Source organism: Mastigoproctus giganteus, chromosome 9 (genome assembly GCF_048544385.1).
Source record: "Mastigoproctus giganteus isolate SK-2022 chromosome 9, ASM4854438v1, whole genome shotgun sequence".
NCBI lineage: Eukaryota > Metazoa > Arthropoda > Arachnida > Uropygi > Thelyphonidae > Mastigoproctus > Mastigoproctus giganteus.
The window spans coordinates 194857964-194878853 of NC_143583.1; the positions used below are offsets into that span (position 1 = coordinate 194857964).

Here is a 20890-nt window from a genome sequence, read left to right on the forward strand (position 1 = left end):
ATGTGTGTTGGTTGTCAACAAGAAAGAAGCGCTCTTTATTGGTTTGTGTTTAGGAGTCTTCATTGAAAACGTCATATATTTTAACCGCTAAGAATCAATATTGACACCTGATAAAGACTTAAGTATTTTGAAATTTATAAATAACAATAAATTACAAGATACGTTGCCAAATTTATGAGTAGCATTGAAAGTTATGCTGACAATTCCACCAACTGTGGCAAGTGGGGAAAGGAGTTTTAGCAAATTAAAGCTAATTAAAACATACTTGCAATCATCAATGTTGCAGGCAAGATTAAATTCATTAGTGACTAAATTAGTGATTAAATTCAAAATTGACGTGACTGCAAATTTGGATTTTACCGATGTCATTAATAAATTTTCTAATATAAAATCAAGGAAAGGAATGCATTAAAGGAATTTCGTTTGGCACTCGATAAAAATATGACATTTGGTGTTAATAACAAAAAATAACATTTTTCTTAAATTTTTGTTTTATATTTTTAAACAGCTTTGATGTAATTTGTTGTAATGTAATGTAAAATCTATATTTATTCTGTAAGCATCTACTATTAAGTATTGTCAAGTCCAGTGGCGGATTACCCATTAAAGGAATGAGGTACGTGCCTAGGGGCCCCAGGCTTTGGGGGGGCCCCCAAGCCAAGACATTTTCCTATAGTGTTCTAAAATAGATTAATGTTTTCAGTAACCATCATAAAAATATTGATTAATTTAAGCAAAAAATTCAAAAGTACAAAATTTCATTTATTTGCCACCTAACTTTTATTTATTTTTTATTATTTTTTTTTTTGGTGGGGGCAAATATAATTTGCCTAGGGGCCCCCAACTATCCTTAATCCGCCACTGGTCAAGTCTCAGTCTGTCTCCAAATCCTTCTACTTCCAGATGGGATACCGATTTGAAAGTTGGTATAAATGGTGATTGGCTACAATCCTATGGTCATCCCATTTCTTTCACATGGGCTGCTGAAATTTAATTATACAAACTATTATTATTATATAAATTAAAGGCAAGCGTAACTGCAACCCGCTACTAGTATTGTGATAAATATCCTTATAAAAAATTGACTCTTTTGTAAAATTTTTATTGTTAATATTTTAATATGACAATTAAAATATTATAAATATTCTGGTTGTCTTTTTTCGTGTTTACATTTGTCTTTTTAACTTTTTTCTAGCAAAAATAAAAACATTAACTCAATGAAAACACCTTAATTTTTTTTCAATCTGGAAGGGGGCACAGGAATGCCTCCTCCGGTACCAATATACCTCGGGCCTGCCCTGATTCCTGTAGTGCTGAACAAAGTAGGGAAGTCTCCAACTCACATTTTAAAATTGCGTCCGTCAAATTAGACAATCCGTCTATGGTGCAGTTAAAAGATAACGCGACGCTCAGAGAATGGATGCCACTATAGAGCTAGTTATCCAAGTAAAGCCAAAAATGTAGAGTTAATTTGCTAACTAATCTTCGTAAGAAAAGTTGACGGTAAGATAAACAGAAATATCGCGTAAAATCATGTCAAGCGTAATTGAGTAAGATTTTTTGTTTGATTTGGAGCCAGAGCAACTAAGGCCGCGAAACATCACTATATTGTTTCTGTATACTGCACATCAAGACAGGTAAGTCTGCTGGTATGGATGAGATAAATGGAGAGATGCTGAAGGCTACAGACGAAGAAGGGACAGCGTGAACATACAGACTGTTCCATAAGATCTGCGATGAGCGATAGGTGCCGAAGGACTGGAAAGAAGGTTTGATCATCCCGTTGTTCAAGAAGGAGAACAGAAAAATTTGTTCCTATTATAGAGGCATCAAATGAAATCACATGTGAGTAAGCTGTATGAGAAAGTGTTCGAGCGAAATATAAGAGGAGCTATTGAAAATAGAATAGCCGAGGAACAGTATAGCTTTAGGCCTGGCAGATCGACGGTGGCTTTAATTTTCTGCATCAGGCAACTGATGGAAAAGTGTTATGAACACAATAAAGAATTATGGATGGCATTTTTGGACATAAAGAAAGCGTTTGATACCCTAGAGAGAGAGAGAGAGAGAGAGAGAGAGAGAGAGAGAGAGAGAGAGAGAGAGAGAGAGAGAGAGAGAGAGAGAGAGAGAGAGAGGTTTGAGAAACTTGGGGATAGAGGAATATCTTGTGGAGAGAATTGAGAATATGTGCACCAATACAGTGAACAAAAAAGAACAGTGATGGGGTTGACGAAGAGCTTCGAAATAACACCAGGTTTGAGGCAAGGAGGCGTCTTATCACCACTACTATTCATAGCTGTCATGAATGATGTGCAATGTAGAGTGGTGGAACAACTTGGACAGGACCAAATGAAGGCCATGCTCTTCACAGATGACCTCTGCATATGGGGAAAAAGCAGGGAACAAGTGCAACAGCAAGTTGATATATGGGCTAGTATGGCCAATGAATTTTGGCTGGTTTTCAGTCAGGAGAAGAGTGAAGTAATGGTTCTAAAGAGGAGTGGCGAGCTTAACGGATACATTACAATGGAAGAGAAACAGCTAAAAATGGTTAGCAACTTCATGTATCTAGGAAGCACCGTTACAAAGACTGGAGTGATAGACGAAGAAATAAGTAGGATACAAGCGGGCGGAAATTTCTATAGGCAGAGATCTGATCTGGAACAGTAACATACCATTGAAGTGTAAGAAGGCTGTATATCAGGCCTATTACATATCAAGTCTGACGTATGCATCTGAAACTTGGACTATGAGGAAAAAGGATGAAAGCAAAATTCAGGAGGCAGAAATGAGATTTGTGAGGAGCATAGCCGGAAAGACAAGACGCGAAAAAATCAGGAATGATGTGATGAGGGAGAAAATTCAGGTTTAAAAACTCCAGAATAGGATTGAAAGGTCCCGTTTGAAATGGTTTGGACATGTCAAGAGGTTGAACGAGAGGTGTTTGCCAAGAAGAATGTTTGATTTACAATTAAGGGACCAAGGGGGAGACCAAGAATGAGATGGCAAGACATGATAAAAATCGATGTCATTAAGAGAGGAGGAAACTGGAGTGAAATCAAACGGAGAGAAGTACACGGACAGGGCATGGTGGCGAGGCTTCATACGTCGACCCGTGGAATAGCGGAACAATGACAGATGATGATGATGATACTGCTTATCAGTTTTCTTATTTTGATAAATAAAAATCTGTAAATATTCGGGAGCAAAAACCATCCAAATTTTCCCGAAGCACCCATTAACTTGGCCAAGGTGAAAAAGGTTAATGAAGATCCGCCCGTCTAGACGCCACTCTAACTCAGGCCTTTTCTGCACTATGGGGAAGGATAACGATCGTAGCTGCAGCGCTAGACGTGAGGACTAATCAGTTTTAGAGATCGGGATTTTCAGTAGGAGAAGAAGGTAGAGGTAAAATCCAGCTCTAATGGAAATCAAGAGGTTGCCATCATAATTGTTACTGCATTAGTTCATGAAAACCAGGCAGAATAATCCTCGTGATAGCAACGGAAGTTCATAATATAAGTGGTTATTTAAACCTTTAATTCGAATTAAACATAACATTTGTATGTTATTATAGGTATTATGATTTAAATTTAAAACTAAAATATATTCATAAAGCTGCTATAATGACATAATTCTGCACTTGTCTAGTTCATGCAAAAGCACAACCAAACATGATGTGTGTTAATAATGCATTCACTTAGCTACTGGGAGTAAACGTTTTATAACGTGACCAAGCTGCATGTCTCTGATGATGTATATTTGGACTCCTGCGTATGTATGGAAATCTCATACGTACGCAAGAGTCTCCAAGAGAAGATAAGTCCTCAGGCTCAGTTGTACAACAGAACGTGAAGACTTATATTCTCTTGGAAATGTAATTCTGCACCCGCTACGCGAAATCGCAGAATTACATTACTGCTTGAGTTATGTCAGCATGGTGTACTTGTGTGGAAGAGTAAATAACATTACTTTACAGCAGTTTATTAGTAGGGTACGGAGTAATTAAGATAATTTAAAATTATTTACCTACTTCATCTGATTAAGAAAAAATAGTGTTAGTTGCGCAAACACGAGTCATTTTGCTTCGTAGACAAAAAAACCTTCACCGAAAATAAATTTCCTTACACATCTCCAGTCAGATTGCTGGAGTCGGGCATAAGGTAGAGAGAGAGAGAGAGAGAGAGAGAGAGAGAGAGAGAGAGAGAGAGAGAGAGAGAGAGAGAGAGAGAGATCCTGTGTCCGTCGGATTTGCGTTTATTCCAAGAACAAATAACACAATTGTCAGAGGTTGCTAATTCGGTTTGATAAATGACAATTCTCGGTTCTGGTTCTGTAGCATTAATTAGATTAACTGTGAAATTATGAGCGTCTACCCGCTTGCTTTAGATTTCAGTCACTTTTTTAAATAAAAAAATAGCCTCAAGTTTGTGTTTTCAAGTAAATTTTTTTCTTCTTCTAGCCCACTTCTCTAGAGATCCGTTTACGGATATGCTATCTATTGTTTTCGTTTTCAAATAGCGATTCAAATAATTTCACAGTTGCTTCGTCCCTATAATCATTTATAACTGTATTATTCAAACACACACAAAAAATAAAATAAAATAAATAATTTGTCAAGGGTGTGGGATGACATTTCAATGCAGGCATTTAAAAAAAATTTTAATTTACGCATTTCTGCTACGTTCAAGTTTTGTCTTTGCGAGACTTGGATAGAAACCAATTTTTGATCATGAAAATTTTGGCATATGTACATATTAGAAATGAAATAGTTACCCACTAGTACACCTAAACTAATAATATCATTTTATACAAATATGGGAGAATGTTATTCACATCATAAACATTCATTTTTAAATAGTATCACTGTTTGGTGATGCTATTTAAAATTTTAAATGGTAATGCTATTTAAAATCGTATCTCTCAACCGCTAATCCAGGAAAAAGTTTTGTCTATTCGCAAGGCTATTATTATTATCATTATTACAATTATTTTACATTCTCGCAGACTGGTGAATTTTGAAAATTCGCCAGTCTGCGATACATTTTGAGTTACATCTTGTAGTGATTCTAAAATTTGAGTTCGTAGTACAAGCCATAGTTTTTTTATTTATTTATTTATTATTTATTTATTTTTTTTTAGATACTCTTCTAAAAAAAAACTATAGTGGCGCTGTTGTTATGAATTAGTATTGGATTCTGTGTGTGTGTTCGTGTGCTGCAGTTAATTAATTTTTGTTCTTTTTATTCAGTGAAAATAATGACAGCAATCGTACCGCAGTAGACAGCAGTAAGTTTTGTTTCCATCTGGCAACAATTTTTGTATTCTTAAAAGGCGTTTTGCCCAGTTTTTAAGTTTCATTAATTTTAATAGGCTTAGTTACTGACAAATCGCGTAGTTATGGCTGACGTTAGGTATCGTTGACGTCTGATATTTGTGACTAGGCTTTATAGTGTATTTAGCCATTAGAATTGTTATAAATTTCAGTTACTGCTTTATATATGTTATTAAAAGCAAATAGTTCTTTTCTAAACCCCGCATAATTTAAGATTCAAAGTCTGTTGTACATCCCAGATACAATATTATTATTTTTTGTTTATTAATCATTATGAGTCACCCTGGAACTACCATAAGGTGGGAGAATGTTAATTACAAGTTACCATATGCACCTTAAGGTTATATTGCGGTATATGTGGGCTATGCCTATAAAATATTTACAACGATCATATTTATATCTAATCGTATTACACAGTAAAACTACAAACAAAGTGAGTAATCATTGGCAAAACAAGAATATGTTTACTCTTCAGTATACTGTCTACTACGAAGACTGATTTGCATAGTAGTCCACGCAGCACTAACATTTTGCAATATCAATACAAAGATTTAGTATACTGTTAGTATATAGCGAAAAAGAGAAATATATAATAAAATAAAACTGATCTCACCATTTCAACTTATATTGTGTAAAAAATCTTTGATTTATAAATAAGTTGATTACGCTACATGCAGCCAGAGTGGGGTTTGCAAACCGTTCCAGTTGACAAATGCAGATCCCGCCTCCCGATTTTTGATAAGTGGGACAGCAAACTTTTCTAATGTTAATTCATTTGATTAAATTAACAGAATTCATTCTGTCAATTCCACATTCTAACGCCATGACTGAGCGAATCTTTAGTTAGGTGATGACCGCGTGGCGAAGTGTAAAAAAAATAATAATAATAAATAAATAGTAATAATAAAATAAAATAGATGGACTTTTAGTACTTTGGAAGGGGAATTAATAGTGAAATAAAATTTTAATTTTACTAGTACACGTGTAGGGAAGAATCAGAATTCAAGGACAGATATGCATATAAACAATAAATATCAAATAGGCATCAAGTGCATTTCAGTATTATAAGAGTTATTTTTGTTGAAATAATTTTTTCTGGCTTTTCTTGAACAGTTATTTTAAGTTTATTGATGAATATATATATATATCTTAAATAAATCGTATTTGTTTATTATAAATATCGCAAAATTAATATATATTTTTTATTCTCTTTGGGTTGGGAATGGATAGAACGGGCTTGTCTCACTTTTTCATTCATTGCCACTTACGATACTCATGTGATATACTTATAATAATACGTTGCATATGACGTCCTTCCTGAAAGTATCCGCTGTTCGACTGTATTTCCGATTTCTATATTGGAAAATATGGCAGCCTTAAACCAGAGCGCTATATAGGTACGCCGAACTGGGAAATCAGTTTGAGCCCATATAACAAGACGGGGTGGGTGGGGGGGGGGGGCAAGCGAAATAATTATATCAAATTGTGAAACCAAATTACATTGTTTCGTGCCTTATGGGTTAAAGTTGGGTTATAGTTATTTATCTCATTATTGTTGCCTTTGATTAAAAGGGTGTAATGATAAACGTTTGCCTGGATTGCTGTTACGGGTGGTGGTTGTGGTTTGTTATTTGGTTTTTAGGAGTATTAGCAACTAAGGCCATATTGCTCCGGGAATATGCGGTGGTCATTCCCTGACCTTTCCGCATCCTCCGTATTTGGTGGTGATGGGTTCGAACCCCGGTCTAATCAAGAAGCATGTACTATGCACTGCTGCCCCTTCCCACCTGGCTACGGAGGCGCCGTGATAGTAGCAGTAGTAATAGAGGCATGTGATGCAAGAAAGCAAGCATTTGAGCTTATGTAGCATCAGCCAAAAAAAAAAAAAAAAAAATTTCACACAACCATTCCTTCTAAAAATTTTTTCAGTTCCTTCATGAATTTATTTAAGCTATTAATTTCCACAACGACAGATGGAAGTTTGTTACAGTAATTAACTACCCGCTGGCTAAAGGCAAATTTCGCACATCCATTATACAACTGTCTTTCCTCAATTTGAATTTATGCCTCCTCATGTTCATTATCTGAGCAAGTGGAAGAATCCATCAGAATTCAGCGTGCTCAACCCATTCAAGACCTTATACATCTCAACCGGATCACCTCGCAGGTACCAACCGGGCTAGCCAGGTGGGTAAAGTGCCTACCTGGCAACGCAAAGGTCGCGGGTTCGAATTCTGCCTCGGGCTTGGATCACAGTAAAATGCAAAAACCTTGGGAGGTGCATTATGGCCACAGAAGCTGATGCGCCAACAACTAACAAAAAAAAAAAAAAAAACCTCGCAGGTGCCTAGTCTCCAGCCCTGCAATTTGCAGAACTTTAGGCTTTCTTGGTAAGAGGACCCCTTCGTTCTCCTCACAAATCTTGTTGCCCTTCTGTGTACATGCCCAAGCAACTCTACATCCTCCCTAAAATGAGGCCTCCAGACCTGTACGCAGTACTCAAGGCGTGGCCTGGTCATTGCCTTATACAAAGGGATAATTATTACCTCCTTTTCCCTGCTAAAGCAAAATTCCTGTATTATTTATAAACAAGTTGATTACACTACATGCAGCCAGAATGGGGTTTGCAAACCATGACCTGCTCTGGCAGCCTGTCTGCATTGCTGAGAAAACTTCATATCTGACTGCACAATCACTCCCAGGTCTTTTTCATTTTCTACCCCCCCCCACTAAGTAGAACCACACAGTTGGTACGTTCCTCTGAGGTTACTTCTACCCATATGCAGTACTTTGCATTTGTCAATGTTAAACTTCAGTTGCTACTTCTTAGCCCAAATTTTCTAGATCCTTTTGCAGTAGCACACTGCCATTACTGTCATTACAACCCTGCCAACCTTTATATTATCTGCAAGTTTCGATACTAAGATTGATATACCTTCATCAGTATCACTGATAAATATACAAAACATGGGCCCAACACCGAACCCTGTGGGACTCCACTAATAACATTAGTCCACGAAGAGCAGCATCCATTGATTTCATTTCCACTTGTGTCTTCTCCTACTCAACCACCCTTTTATCCATTGTAGCAACTTACCCTTAATACCCTACTGCTCCAATTTGTACAGTAATCTTCCATGCGTACAATAATCTTCCAACAATGTCGAAAACTTTCCTGAAATCCAAGTATATGATAAAAAAAATTTTTTTTTGCATCCAGTTCCTTTGTAACCACATCATAGTATCCAATCAAATTTGTCAGACAAGTCTTTCCCTTAACAAATCCATGCTGTTTCTGTGTCTGAATTATGGGGATACATTTTCACATCTCCAGTCAATGGGGACTTCCCCTTAGTCCAAGGATGCTCTCATAATTATGGCTAAAGGTTTGCTTACTTCCTTTGACATAACTGGATAGATCCCATCCACCCCAGGTGCCTTTCTTATGTTTAATTTCAACAATTTCTCCTCCAATTTGCTCTCAGTTATTACAAAATCATTAAGCACCCTTTTACACGGTGCTTAATGTGTGTATGCAACAAGTCCAACAACTTTGGGTGACGTTGTTGATAGTGGCCCTGCTCTCATACATTTCACAAAAAGGCCTGGGTTCGATTCCGCAGCCCGCCAAAGTTGAGAATTTCACACTATAGCACAGATAATCAGTCTCAGGCAGGGTCTGTGCGCATTCCCTCACTCTCAGAACTCGGGTTTTTCATCCAACAAATAGGCACATTTATAATACGCTGAACCGACATTAAAATAGGACCACCTACCGAAACGGCTTGCACAGTGATGTTAAAAGGTGCTTTAACATATCTGAAGATGCTATACAAAAAGTATGTAACGTGCTGATATTTGTATATCATCACATAATTGCACCACATTGGAGGGCGATAGACACATACTTCTGACTGCCGTTCGACCTCATCCCACAGTTATTCAATGGGTTCAAGTCAGGGAGTAACTAGAGGAGGGTGAACTCTTCATGCTAGACGTGTAAACCATTCACACATCTAGCATGGCAGTATATTGCCATATCATTTTATAAGATAAATCGGTATAAAATATCTACAGGGTGACTCCAAATTATTGTCTGGGTTTCCATGGTCTATAATTTTCAAACCGGAAACAACAAAATAAAACTGCTTACGGAATATGAAAGTGTAACTCAAAAAGTTTTATTTGGCAACGCTGTACTCGCCGCATTGATGTCTGGGAGATATTGACGGCATTACTTCAAAATGGCGACTGTTCGAGAGAAGGCAATGTGCGTACTTTGGTTTTTCGAAACAAAGTCCGTTATCACCCCGCAACGTCGTTACAGAACTCAGTATGGAAAAGATCCACCTTCAGATAATGCTATCCCACGTTGGTTAAAGCAATTTCAAGAGACTGGTAGTGTTCTGCACCGAAAAGGAGCGGGAAAACCGAGCACTTCGCAGGAAGATGTTGATCGAATCCACGAAGCGTTTTTTCGAAGCCCACAAAAATCAACTAGACGAGCTTCTTTGCAGTAGGTATACCACAAACGACTGTTCATAACCACCTTCACCTCCATGCCTACAAACTGCAGATTGTGCAGGCTTTAAAGCCGAATGATAAACCCCTCCGTTTCCAATTTTTGCCCAAGACATTTTGTCAAACGCTGAAGCCGATGAAAATTACCTTCGGAGATGGCGATTTAGTGATGAAGCAACGTTTTACGTATTATGGAGGGTAAATCGTCATAACTGCAGAATATGGGGATCAGAAAATCCTCACGCCATTCGAGAATTCGAAAGAGATAGTCCAAAGGTCAATGTCTGGTGTGCTTTGTCATGTTCGGAAGTTTTGGGGCCCTTTTTCTTTGCGGAAAAAGCAGTGACGGCGGTGACCTATCTGGACACGCTACAGCTGTATCTGTTACTCCATTTGGAAAATCATCAGCCAAATGTGGTGTTCCAGGAAGATGGTGCACCGCCACATTGGGCTCTTATTGTCCGTGAATTTCTTGACACGCATTTTCCTGGGCACTGGGATGGGCGTGGTGGACCGATTCCGTGGCCTCCGCGCTCAACCGATCTTACGCCGCTTTATTTCTTCGTGTGGTGGGGATACGTGAGGGACATTGTGTACAAGATCCCTCAATGAACTGAAGCTCAGAATTATTGCTGCGATTATACCACAAATGCTGGAGAACACGTGAGGGAAATTGAATATCGCTTGGACATCTTATGTGCGACGAAAGGCGCGCATGCTGAAGTTGTTTAGCATTTTGCAGTATTGATTCTATAGTTAATAAAACTTTTTGAGTTACACTTTCATATTCCGCAAGCAGTTTTATTTTGCTGTTTCCGGTTTGAAAATTATAGGCCACGAAAACACCGATAATAATTTAGAATCACCCTGTAACTTTGCCGGTAGAACAAGTTACTGAAGTAATTGGTCCTAGTAGTTATACTCCCACATCAGTTGGAAAAGGCCTGAGTTAGATCCATCCCGTTAATTTTTTTTTTTTTTTTGGTAGTTGTTGGCGCATCAGCTTCTGTGGCCATAATGCACCTGCCAAGGTTTTTGCAGTACTTTGATCCAAGCCCGAGGCGGGATTCGAACCCGCGACCTTTGGGGTTGCATCCCGTTAATGACACGAGGGATATTTTTTGGCTTTTAAAGGAGTGTGCGTGAGTTATTGGGGCCCAGACGAGGGTTGCATTTTTCCCCGGACTCGGGTTTTTCGATCGGCAAACTTACCGAAGAATACACGCGATTACAGACACAATATACTGACAACTCGTAGGCTTAATTGCCATCTAACCTAACGCATACATAGCCTAACATAAAAATATACCAAGCCATAGGGTCGTTCACCCTAAGGCTGGGCTCGCGAGCGGCATGCGGCTCTTTAACTTTTAGCCCACATGAAGCACAATTTGAAATGGAGTTAGAGGGTTTACAAATCAAGGATATGTGGAGTGCAAGACTAATGCCTTAAAACTGAAATTGAGGATTTGGAAAGGCAAAAGGCTACTGCCCTTGCAGTTCTACACAAATGGACGGCAATATATGAGTTGAAAAAGCAAGACTAAATTGTGTTCAATGCGTGGAGTAGTTTACCGGACATTTGAAAATATGTTCGTTTGGACCTCTTTCAGTTTTTGGTTCGACGAATTTCTGCGGGAAAATATTTTCGAACATAACTATTTTTAAAGTAAATCAAGAAACCGTCCGAACATTGCGAGCCTCTCAGCATGTTTAAAGATGAAAATTACGGCATACTCGCCTGATGTTGAGAGACTCGCTCAAGAATTTCAGCAGCAAAAGTCACATTAATTCATACCTAATTGGATGTTTGTGACGTTTTTTTTTTCAGTATTAATAAATAATATTTCAAAAAATATATTTTTTTAATAAAACACCTTCCTACTCTATTTCATTTAATAAACCCCACCACTCCTCCTCCCAGCTTGAGCTGAAGTACGGCTCTTCGGATTCTCTTTTTTTAATTTGATCAAAAATGGCTCTTCACTCAAAGGTTGCCGCCGACCCCCTACCCTAAGGCATCTTTTACAATGAATTTAAAATCTTAATACTCGTATGTCCTATTTTCCTCCCGTACCATTCTTTGATTTCTCCAGTCAAATCTCATGACAGTGTTGCTCCTCCCGCCATGGGGAGGGGATCTCTATTATTTGGCGCATTATTTAAACTCTCAACTACACAAAGTGGCCGCTTTATTAGGTTCATCAACCCTTTATATGAAATAGCGCTCCTTCAGTCACAGCACTATGCGTTTGTAACACGCGATATGTAACAGGCGGGCAGATGCATAGGATGGTAATAGGATTTCATAATCCTATTACCAACATTACAATGTTGATATGAATTTTGAATGAAAGAATATTATTAAACAGTGTAGTACTATAAAATAAAAAAAAATTGTCATGCATTTTTTGTATTTTACTTGCACTTATTGTGTGGAATATTTTCTATTTGTTATATTTTACTTATTATGGAACGTTGTGTAGAGCATGAAAATTTTCTGTCGCATAGAAGCAGCGTAAACTGACTAACTTATTAGAGTCCGAAGAGCTCACCGTACCCTCGGGGGTTCACGACGACTTTTAATTGTCTGACGACACGCTCCGCAATTTGCTTTATTGCGAAAATGTTTATACTGAGGGTCAATACAACTGACTGTGACAGTTGTCACCGGGTTCCGTATAGACGAAAAAACTTTGTTCAGTGAACTTTTCCGAAGCCAGTTAAATCGAGAGTTTACTGTATTAACCTATTTTGGTGATAGCAGGTAAAAGCACTTATAGATGTTTCAAAGATATTATTATCCCATTAGAAGATGAACAGATACCCATGGTGCATTACGTGCCGGAATAAGGACCTGAAATATGAGATATGCTATGGGAATCTAAATTAACAATTTAAAATAAATCATTTCTTTTAGGCTACCTTCGGCTTGCTTAGTTCATTACAGAAAAAGGGTGGAAGCTCCACTCATTTATATCAGCTTTTAATTTTCATAGTTGTAGTTTCTTAAAGTAGCTCTTAAAAAATTATAGTTAAAAAAAAGCTGCTTACCACTATCTTGGCGTACATGGGCTTCCTCTCCTTGCCGTGTTCGGCCCTGTAACCGGTCACTTTGTCACGTGTAAGGAAATAGGGTACCTGGGCCAAAGCCACCTCTCCAACTGTCGTGAAGTAGCCGGCTGTACGACCATCATCCGTGATGATTGCCATCCACCCTACACAGAGGAGAAAGGAAGAATGAAATTTAAGACCAACAGCTTAAAAAAGCAGTGTTAAGTCCCAAACCTACCATACAGAGTAGAATTTATAAACATAAGTAATGAACAATATGAAATGAACAATAATTTAATAATATGTATACTGAAATTGAAAATATCGATTTAAAAGAATAATAAAGAATAAGAAAAGAAAGTGTAGAGAGACAAGCATCAGTGGCCGCAGAATATATAAGCACTTGTTGCCACGACATAATGTAAAGTATCATGTAAGTTAAATTAAGAATAGGTTAGCAGAGTGAATAAAACAAGTACAGTATGATAATTTAATAATAGTAGTTTAGAATTTTTAATTATTTGGGAGCATTTCCTTAGACCCTTACTCACATAATGAGTTCTTTTTTTGGAACCCATATTGCTGAAAATATTTTCTTATATTTGTTTTTGCTGTTTATTTTAAAATTACAATGAAAATAGTTATATATCCTTGTTAGACTTAAAGAGTGCCCCGTTCCTTTGGAATAATGAATGAACTGGCATTGTGATAAAGCATTGAACATCACATTTCTAATGTTGCCGAGGGCAGAAACATAAACAGCATGTTTCCGTTTTAACAGAATAATACTTGATACCCAGGGGCGCACACAAAAATTTATTTTCGGAGAGGAGGGGATGCATAATTGATAATATTTTCTTATATTTGTTTTTGCTGTTTATTTTAAAATTACAATGAAAATAGTTATATATCCTTGTTAGACTTAAAGAGTGCCCCGTTCCTTTGGAATAATGAATGAACTGGCATTGTGATAAAGCATTGAACATCACATTTCTAATGTTGCCGAGGGCAGAAACATAAACAGCATGTTTCCGTTTTAACAGAATAATACTTGATACCCAGGGGCGCACACAAAAATTTATTTTCGGAGAGGAGGGGATGCATAATTGATAATATTTTATCAGATTTCTGGAGGGAAATAATTTAATTCAGTATCCCATCTTTTAACATTAGGGAGAGATTGGGATCACTCTTTCGATACAGTTTGTACATGTGATTAACCTTCGCACCCTCATTTCTAACAAGTACACTCACGTAGCTTCTATTTAATCTCCTTGTTTTGTTTTAATTAAATAATTTTTAGCTAATTAAAGGATATTACATTGAATTACTACTAAGTAAGTTGCAGTGGATTGAAAATAGCTGATGATGAAGTTTAGTAAAGACACTTTGCCACGTAAAGTATGTAATTAGTTTATTGGAACTAGAGGACAGTTATTAGTCGACCAAAACAGTCCCAACAACCAAATAAACTGGCTACGGTTCGGATTTCTGTAATAAAATTCATCTTCTGGCCTGAATTTTTTTGTTTAGGATAAGTTTATAACTCTACCATGAAACACCAAACTGCGCTGCAGGGGATACCAAATATCTTTGATGACTTCCCCTGATGTGTTTTATCTGTACAAGTTTGAGCATACGTTTGGAGGTATTAGAGCTAATCGAATCTTTAAGTTTAAAGGATTTTGGAAAACCTGATTATCTCTGCATCCTTGCAGGAAATTTAATCTAGATTTATAGTTACTAATACTAATATATTCTAATAATACTAATATACAGGGTGTCTCAAAAATATTGGTACAAACGTTTAGGTAAGTAACATCTAAAGGAATGTGAATCGCATAGGAACCCATAACCGGAAACGTCACGGGAAAGTAGTAGCAGAGGCACAAGAAGCAGAAATGACACAAGACAGTAATTAGTGGCAAACATTTATTTGACATAATATTAACAATGGAGTACGAGATGGATGCATTTCATGATGTTAGAACAGATGCTCGAAGGTTCCACCATGAGACGCGATGCATGCGTGACACCGACGCAGCATGGATTGGCGGATACAGTCGAACACACCTGGAGTTTCTTTGACAGTAGCAGTAGCGCAGACAAATCTCGCCACGAGATCCATTTCCGTCTCCACAGGCGATTCATACACGATAGATTTGAGGGGGCTCCCCACAGAAAGAAATCAAGGCTCGATAAATCAGATGAGCGTGGGGGCCAGGCAACGGGTCCACCACGGCCAATCCATCGACGCCCAAAACGCCTATTCAAATGGTCACTAACACACCTTCCAAAAAGGCATTCGCCCCGTCATGTTGAAACCAAATGTTGCGTCTCACATTTGCAGGAACATCGTCAAGTAACCCTGGTAGAACTTGTTCAAGAAAGATCCGATATTTAGCGGAGTTCATGCGGGATGGTAACAGGTATGAGCCGACTAAGCAGTCACCGACCATACCTGCCCACACATTTATTGCGAAGCAATGTTGTGCCGCATGAGGGCGCACACCGTGTGGGTTGTCGTGAGCCCACACATGAGCATTATGCTGATTGAATAAGCCTTCCCGAGTGAAATAAGCCTCATCCGTGAACAAAACATAGGCTGGAAAATTCAAGTCTTGAACACTTTCTTGGAGAAACCACTGCGCAAAAGCCACACGTGCAGGATAATCTTGGGGGAGTAGTAACTGAACCCTTTGCAGATGAAAGGGGTGTAAGAAATCGTCGTGCCAGACACTCCTAAGGCAGAGGCAACGGCACGTGTGCTGGTAGTAGGATTATTCTGGACGGCATTCAACACACTTTCTTCCATGGCGGGAGTTCGCTTTGAACGTGGTCTTCCCGCACTACTCCTGTTACCTCTAAATGACCCGTAATTGCACAAATTTTGATGCACACGTGCAAACAAACGGTGGTCCGGTACATGTCTGTCTGGGAAGCGTTCTTCATAAATTCGTTGAGCGGCTTGTCCATTGCCCTCTGCTAATCCATACACTAGGTGCAAGTCTGCCAGCTCACAGTTCGTATATCGATGCATGCTCTTCGTGCGGCGACTACTGCTTTAATAAGTAAACCAGAAATTTTCCCACTCGCGAACTGATGAACAGCGCCGTCTACCGACTTGCGGTGACGTTTCCGGTTATGGGTTCCTATGCGATTCACATTCCTTTAGATGTTACCTACCTCTCCTAAACGTTTGTACCAATATTTTTGAGACACCCTGTATTTATACTACTATATTCTAATTTCTCATTAAACGGAGAGTGTTGTTTTCGTATCCACCCCTAATTTAACTTGAGAAGGATATTTACGTGGATTTACTACTAAGCAGGTTCATTAAAGACATTTTACCATGTGAAATATTTCATTAGTTTATTGGAACGAGAGGACAGCTATTAAAATGTACCCAGACAGTCGCAAAAACCATTTAAATTGGCCACGTTTCATATTTCTGTGTTGAATTCCGTCATAGGATCTGGATAGTAAAGTCATAAACTTATGACTTTACTATGGAAGACAAAGAGAGAAAAAAAAAAAAAAAAACAGGCCCGAAGACGAATTTCACAGAAATCCGAAACGTAGTAGCCAATTTATTTGGTTGTTGAGACTGTTTAGGTCTATTGCAATACTTGTCATCTCGTTCCAATAAATTTATTAAAAACCTCACGTGCTAGTGTCTTTACTAAACCTAATTCATTTTCAGCTTTTTTTACTGAATGGAAAATGACCTTAGTTGGTTTGCTAAATCGGAGTTAGCAAACCAATTAAAGGAATGTGAATCGCATAGGAACCCATAACCGGAAAAGTCACGGGAAAGTAGTAGCATTTGTAAATTTGTTTAGAAATTTCAAGGTCAACCCCAGATTTTAACTCAGACGATCGCGTGGCGTCTTATGGACACCACGCGAACATATGTATTTTTGTCAGTTGTTTGCGTTTAGCCAGCGAAATCAAAGCATAAGCAAGATTAGACGTCTCAGAAAGTACGTGGAATGTTTTATAGAAGTGAGACAATTTTGCTCACCTGGCGTCTGTTAAACGCCAAACAAAAATTTGATGTCTCATAATGATGTCAAAATTAAAACAGGAAATACATTATAATATAACCAGTTCAGAGAATATTGGCGTGTAAAGGTACACGGGAGGAGTTAATTTTATTTCCAGATAAAAAAATTTAAAAGTGGATCTGTCAAAAGCCATGCTGGTAGATAAAGGTTAAAAAAGTAAACAAGAACAGTTACGTAGAAGGGAAATATTATAGCTAGGAGGAGTAAATGTATGGTGATAAAAAAGGGGGGTATTTTAATGTATCCTGTTTTTCACTTCCTCCCTCAGACATAGCGAATCACTCTTTCCTAATCGCGCATGTTTTAAAAGCCTGTAGAACCAGTTGATATGGAAAATATCCTTCCATAATCTTCATGATCTTGTTAGAAAATTCAGAGCACGTCATTGTATAGCGGAAAAGAGATAGATGCATGATCCGATAGCTTTAACTTTACTTGATTTGAATCATGTTGCAAGCGCAGAGAGGAGAGGGGAGGAACGTTGTCTAACTAAGTTTATCATCGCACTGCAGACCCCTAGCCCACCCGAAAGCTCCACGCCTAGGAAATTGTCGCGCGTCTACCAGACTGTGCATTTTTCTCATATTTATTGCACTCATTTCTACTGGGATTGTCGGAGTGTGAAAGGATTATGAAAATGCCTTCATGCAGTTGAACTTCCTTGGCAGAAGTAAAGTTTATGGAATGAATTTATAATTTGTTTTTCTCCTTATTGTATAGACGTACTGTTTATATTAGAAACATACTACATAAATGAGAGCTTACGTATGCTCAATTTTTCCTATGTTCTATTAATATTTTAGAAATAAAGTCATTGTTTATTTCTAAAATATTAGAAACATATAATTTTAAACATTTTATTTAAAATATAAAATCAGGTAAAAACGAAATTGAATTCTTAAATGAAAATAAAACAAAGAAAGATCCCAAAAGCTTCCATATACAGTAATATCGTTTATCTAAAGTAACTTGATTAGAAAAAAAAATTAAGAGACATTAATGGTTGACACATTCGGTAATTCATTCATATTTAATATTTATATAATATTTATTTACTTAAAATATTTATTATATGTTATGTTATCAGAGTGGTTCACAACCTGTGGAACCTTTGGGGGTGTCCGTGAACAATTTTCACTACAGTACGGTTAGTGGATTATTCGCGCATGATCTTTTCTTTTCGTTTTCTCTACTCGACGAAATTCATAGCTTTAATTATAGCGAAAAATGGGAAAACGAGTTATTTATTAATTTGATGGGTAGACAGAATCTTAAAACAAGGATCTTATAAAATAGGTAGAATCTTTAAAAGGTCTTGAAGTATATTTAAAAAAAAAAAAGAGTCCTCAAATTGCGAGAATGACTGGAGGTGTTCCAAATTCATTGTAGCGTTGCTGTCGGGAAGGAAGTGGGAACTCTGGAATTGGAAGTACATATAAAACTTACCCAGAGATTAATATTTTAGAAATAAAGTCCTTGTTTATTTCTAAAATATTAGAAACATATAATTTAAACATTTATTTAAAATATAAAATCAGGTAAAAACGAAATTGAATTATATTTAAAATCCTTGAAGTTTTATTTTTTTAATCCAAAATTTTTTGCGGGAAAAAAAAAAAACAAACAAACCCCGAATGCAAACAGACGGACACGGTGAAAACAATAAGTGCTTTACGCAATTGAGAACGTGCCTGACTGTTAAACGGTTTTTATTTTATGAAAAGCAATCCCTTATGACAAATCATTCGAATAATATAACTGAATTATATCATTCTATTGGTATAATCGAATTATATGATTCGGTTATATTATTCGATCATATCGTGATATCGAATTAGTAGTAGTAATATCTATTCATCATTCTGTTATTTCGATTATTGAAATCTCTCCAATACTATTCATTCTACGTATTATGCCCAACATTAGCATTATCTCTCTATATATTAAAAAAGTTTCCCCACCTAGTGATATTCATTCCAGCCAATGGGAGAAGAGGGCGGGACAATTACGTCCATATTCGAGATAATGGGAGTAAAGGGCGGGGATATTACGTCACTACAAATGCGCAGGCAAATAACTACATAGGCCTTTTTCTGATTAGATTTCGATCAGTGAGTTATAATGTTCGTATATTAGTATAATGTTATTATTATACAAATAATAACATTATACTAATATACGTATTTGTATAATAATGTTATTATTATACAAATAATAACATTATACAATACAAAACTATACAAATATTTACAAAGACTAAACAATTTACAATCATACTCTACTATATCAGGACGATGAGTTCCTTCGTCAGCTGACATTAATATACAAAAAACATTATGATGGGCATGGTCATGTATTATACAGCGAACCACGTGCACTAGGTTGCTGAATGTTAAATGGAAGGAACACAAATGGGTTACTGGGCAGAATCAGACACTTACTGTTGACAATGTAGAGCACATAGGTGGGATGCATGCCAACGTTTGTCACATTGAAAGACAACTGCCTCCATACCGTTTGTATATTTGTCAATAGTTTAGTATTTTGTAAATATTTGTATAGTTCGTAAATATTTCAGTTAAATGTTTTAGTCCTGCTCCTTCGGATGTAACACTTAAAGAAAATGAAAAAGACCTGGGGGTAATTGTGCAGTCAGATATGAAGTTTTCTGAGCAATGCAGACAGGCTGCCAGGGCAGGTCATGGGGTTTTGTCAATGATATATAGGAATTTTGCTAGCAGGGAAAAGGAGGTGATTGTCCCTCTGTATAAGGCAGTGGTCAGCCACGTCTTGAGTACTGCGTACAGGTCTGGAGGCCTAATTTTAGGAAGGATGTAGATTTGCTTGAGCGTATACAGAGAAGGCCAACAACATTGGTGAGGGGAATAAAGGGATCCTTTTACCAAGAGAGGCTTAAGTTCTGCAAATTGCAGTGGCTGGAGACTAGGCACCTGTGCGGTGATCTGATTGAGGTATATAAGGCCTTGAATGGGTTCAGTACGCTGAATTCTAATGGGATCCTTCCACTTGTTCAAATTACGAACTTAAGGGGGCATAAATTCAAATTAAGAAAAGACAGATGTAGAATAGATGTGCGGAAATTTGCCTTTAGCCAGCGGGTGGTTAATTGCTGGAACAAACTTCCATCTGTCGTTGTGGAAGTTGATAGGTTAAATTAATTTAAGGAGGAACTGGACAGGCATTTTGAGGGAATGGTGTGATTTTTTTTTTTTTTTGGCTGATGCTGCATAAGCTCATACACTTGCTTTCTTGCATCACATGCCACTACTACTACAATACTGTATTCCTCATACATTATGGAACCCCAAAGCAAATGGCCTTTTCCTAAGTGACCTATCTAAACCCAGGTAAATAATTACATAGTGATATTTATTCAACATTGAGAATGCCGCATGATGGGGTTCCAGTGGGAGAAGAGGGATGCTGGTCATGTGGTACAAGTGGGCAGGGCAATTGTGTGAATACAAATGCACAGGTAAATAACTGCATAGGTCATTTCCTGATTAGATATCGATCAATGTGTTTCGACAGGTGCGTCTTTTACGTAGAAAATATTTGACTTACCCTGTCATACCTCTACATTTTACGTAGAAAAGCGTGCGGGGGGGTTGGCGAGCAAAGTGAGCAGGGGACAGACCCCCCAGTTATTATTATTATTAACATCTTTTTATTTCCACATTAGTGGGTTGCCCACTGATGTGGAAATGAAATGGGCTGCCCTTGGGCTGGAGTAGCTCTTCTCTGCACTTCTTCCTTTTCTCCTAGTCCTATGCGGGATGAAACACTTTTTTTTTTCCTTCTCTCTCTTGTGTCCTGCTCTGAACTGAGGTTCCCCAGGCCAGGGCAGCTCTTCTCTCTTCGAGAACTAAATAAATAAAATGTTTGTTTT

General features: G+C 37.6%; 1 protein-coding gene across 1 annotated transcript in view; it reads right to left on the bottom strand.

Annotated features, from left to right (window-relative positions):
- LOC150080998 (uncharacterized) overlaps window positions 1-20890 on the bottom strand; it is a 189096-nt gene that overhangs the window by 11962 nt on the left and 156244 nt on the right. The window contains exon 2 of the mRNA XM_090382162.1: window positions 12911-13074. Coding sequence (XP_090238288.1) covers window positions 12911-13074 — 164 coding nt within the window. The remainder of the gene's footprint in view (window positions 1-12910; window positions 13075-20890) is intronic.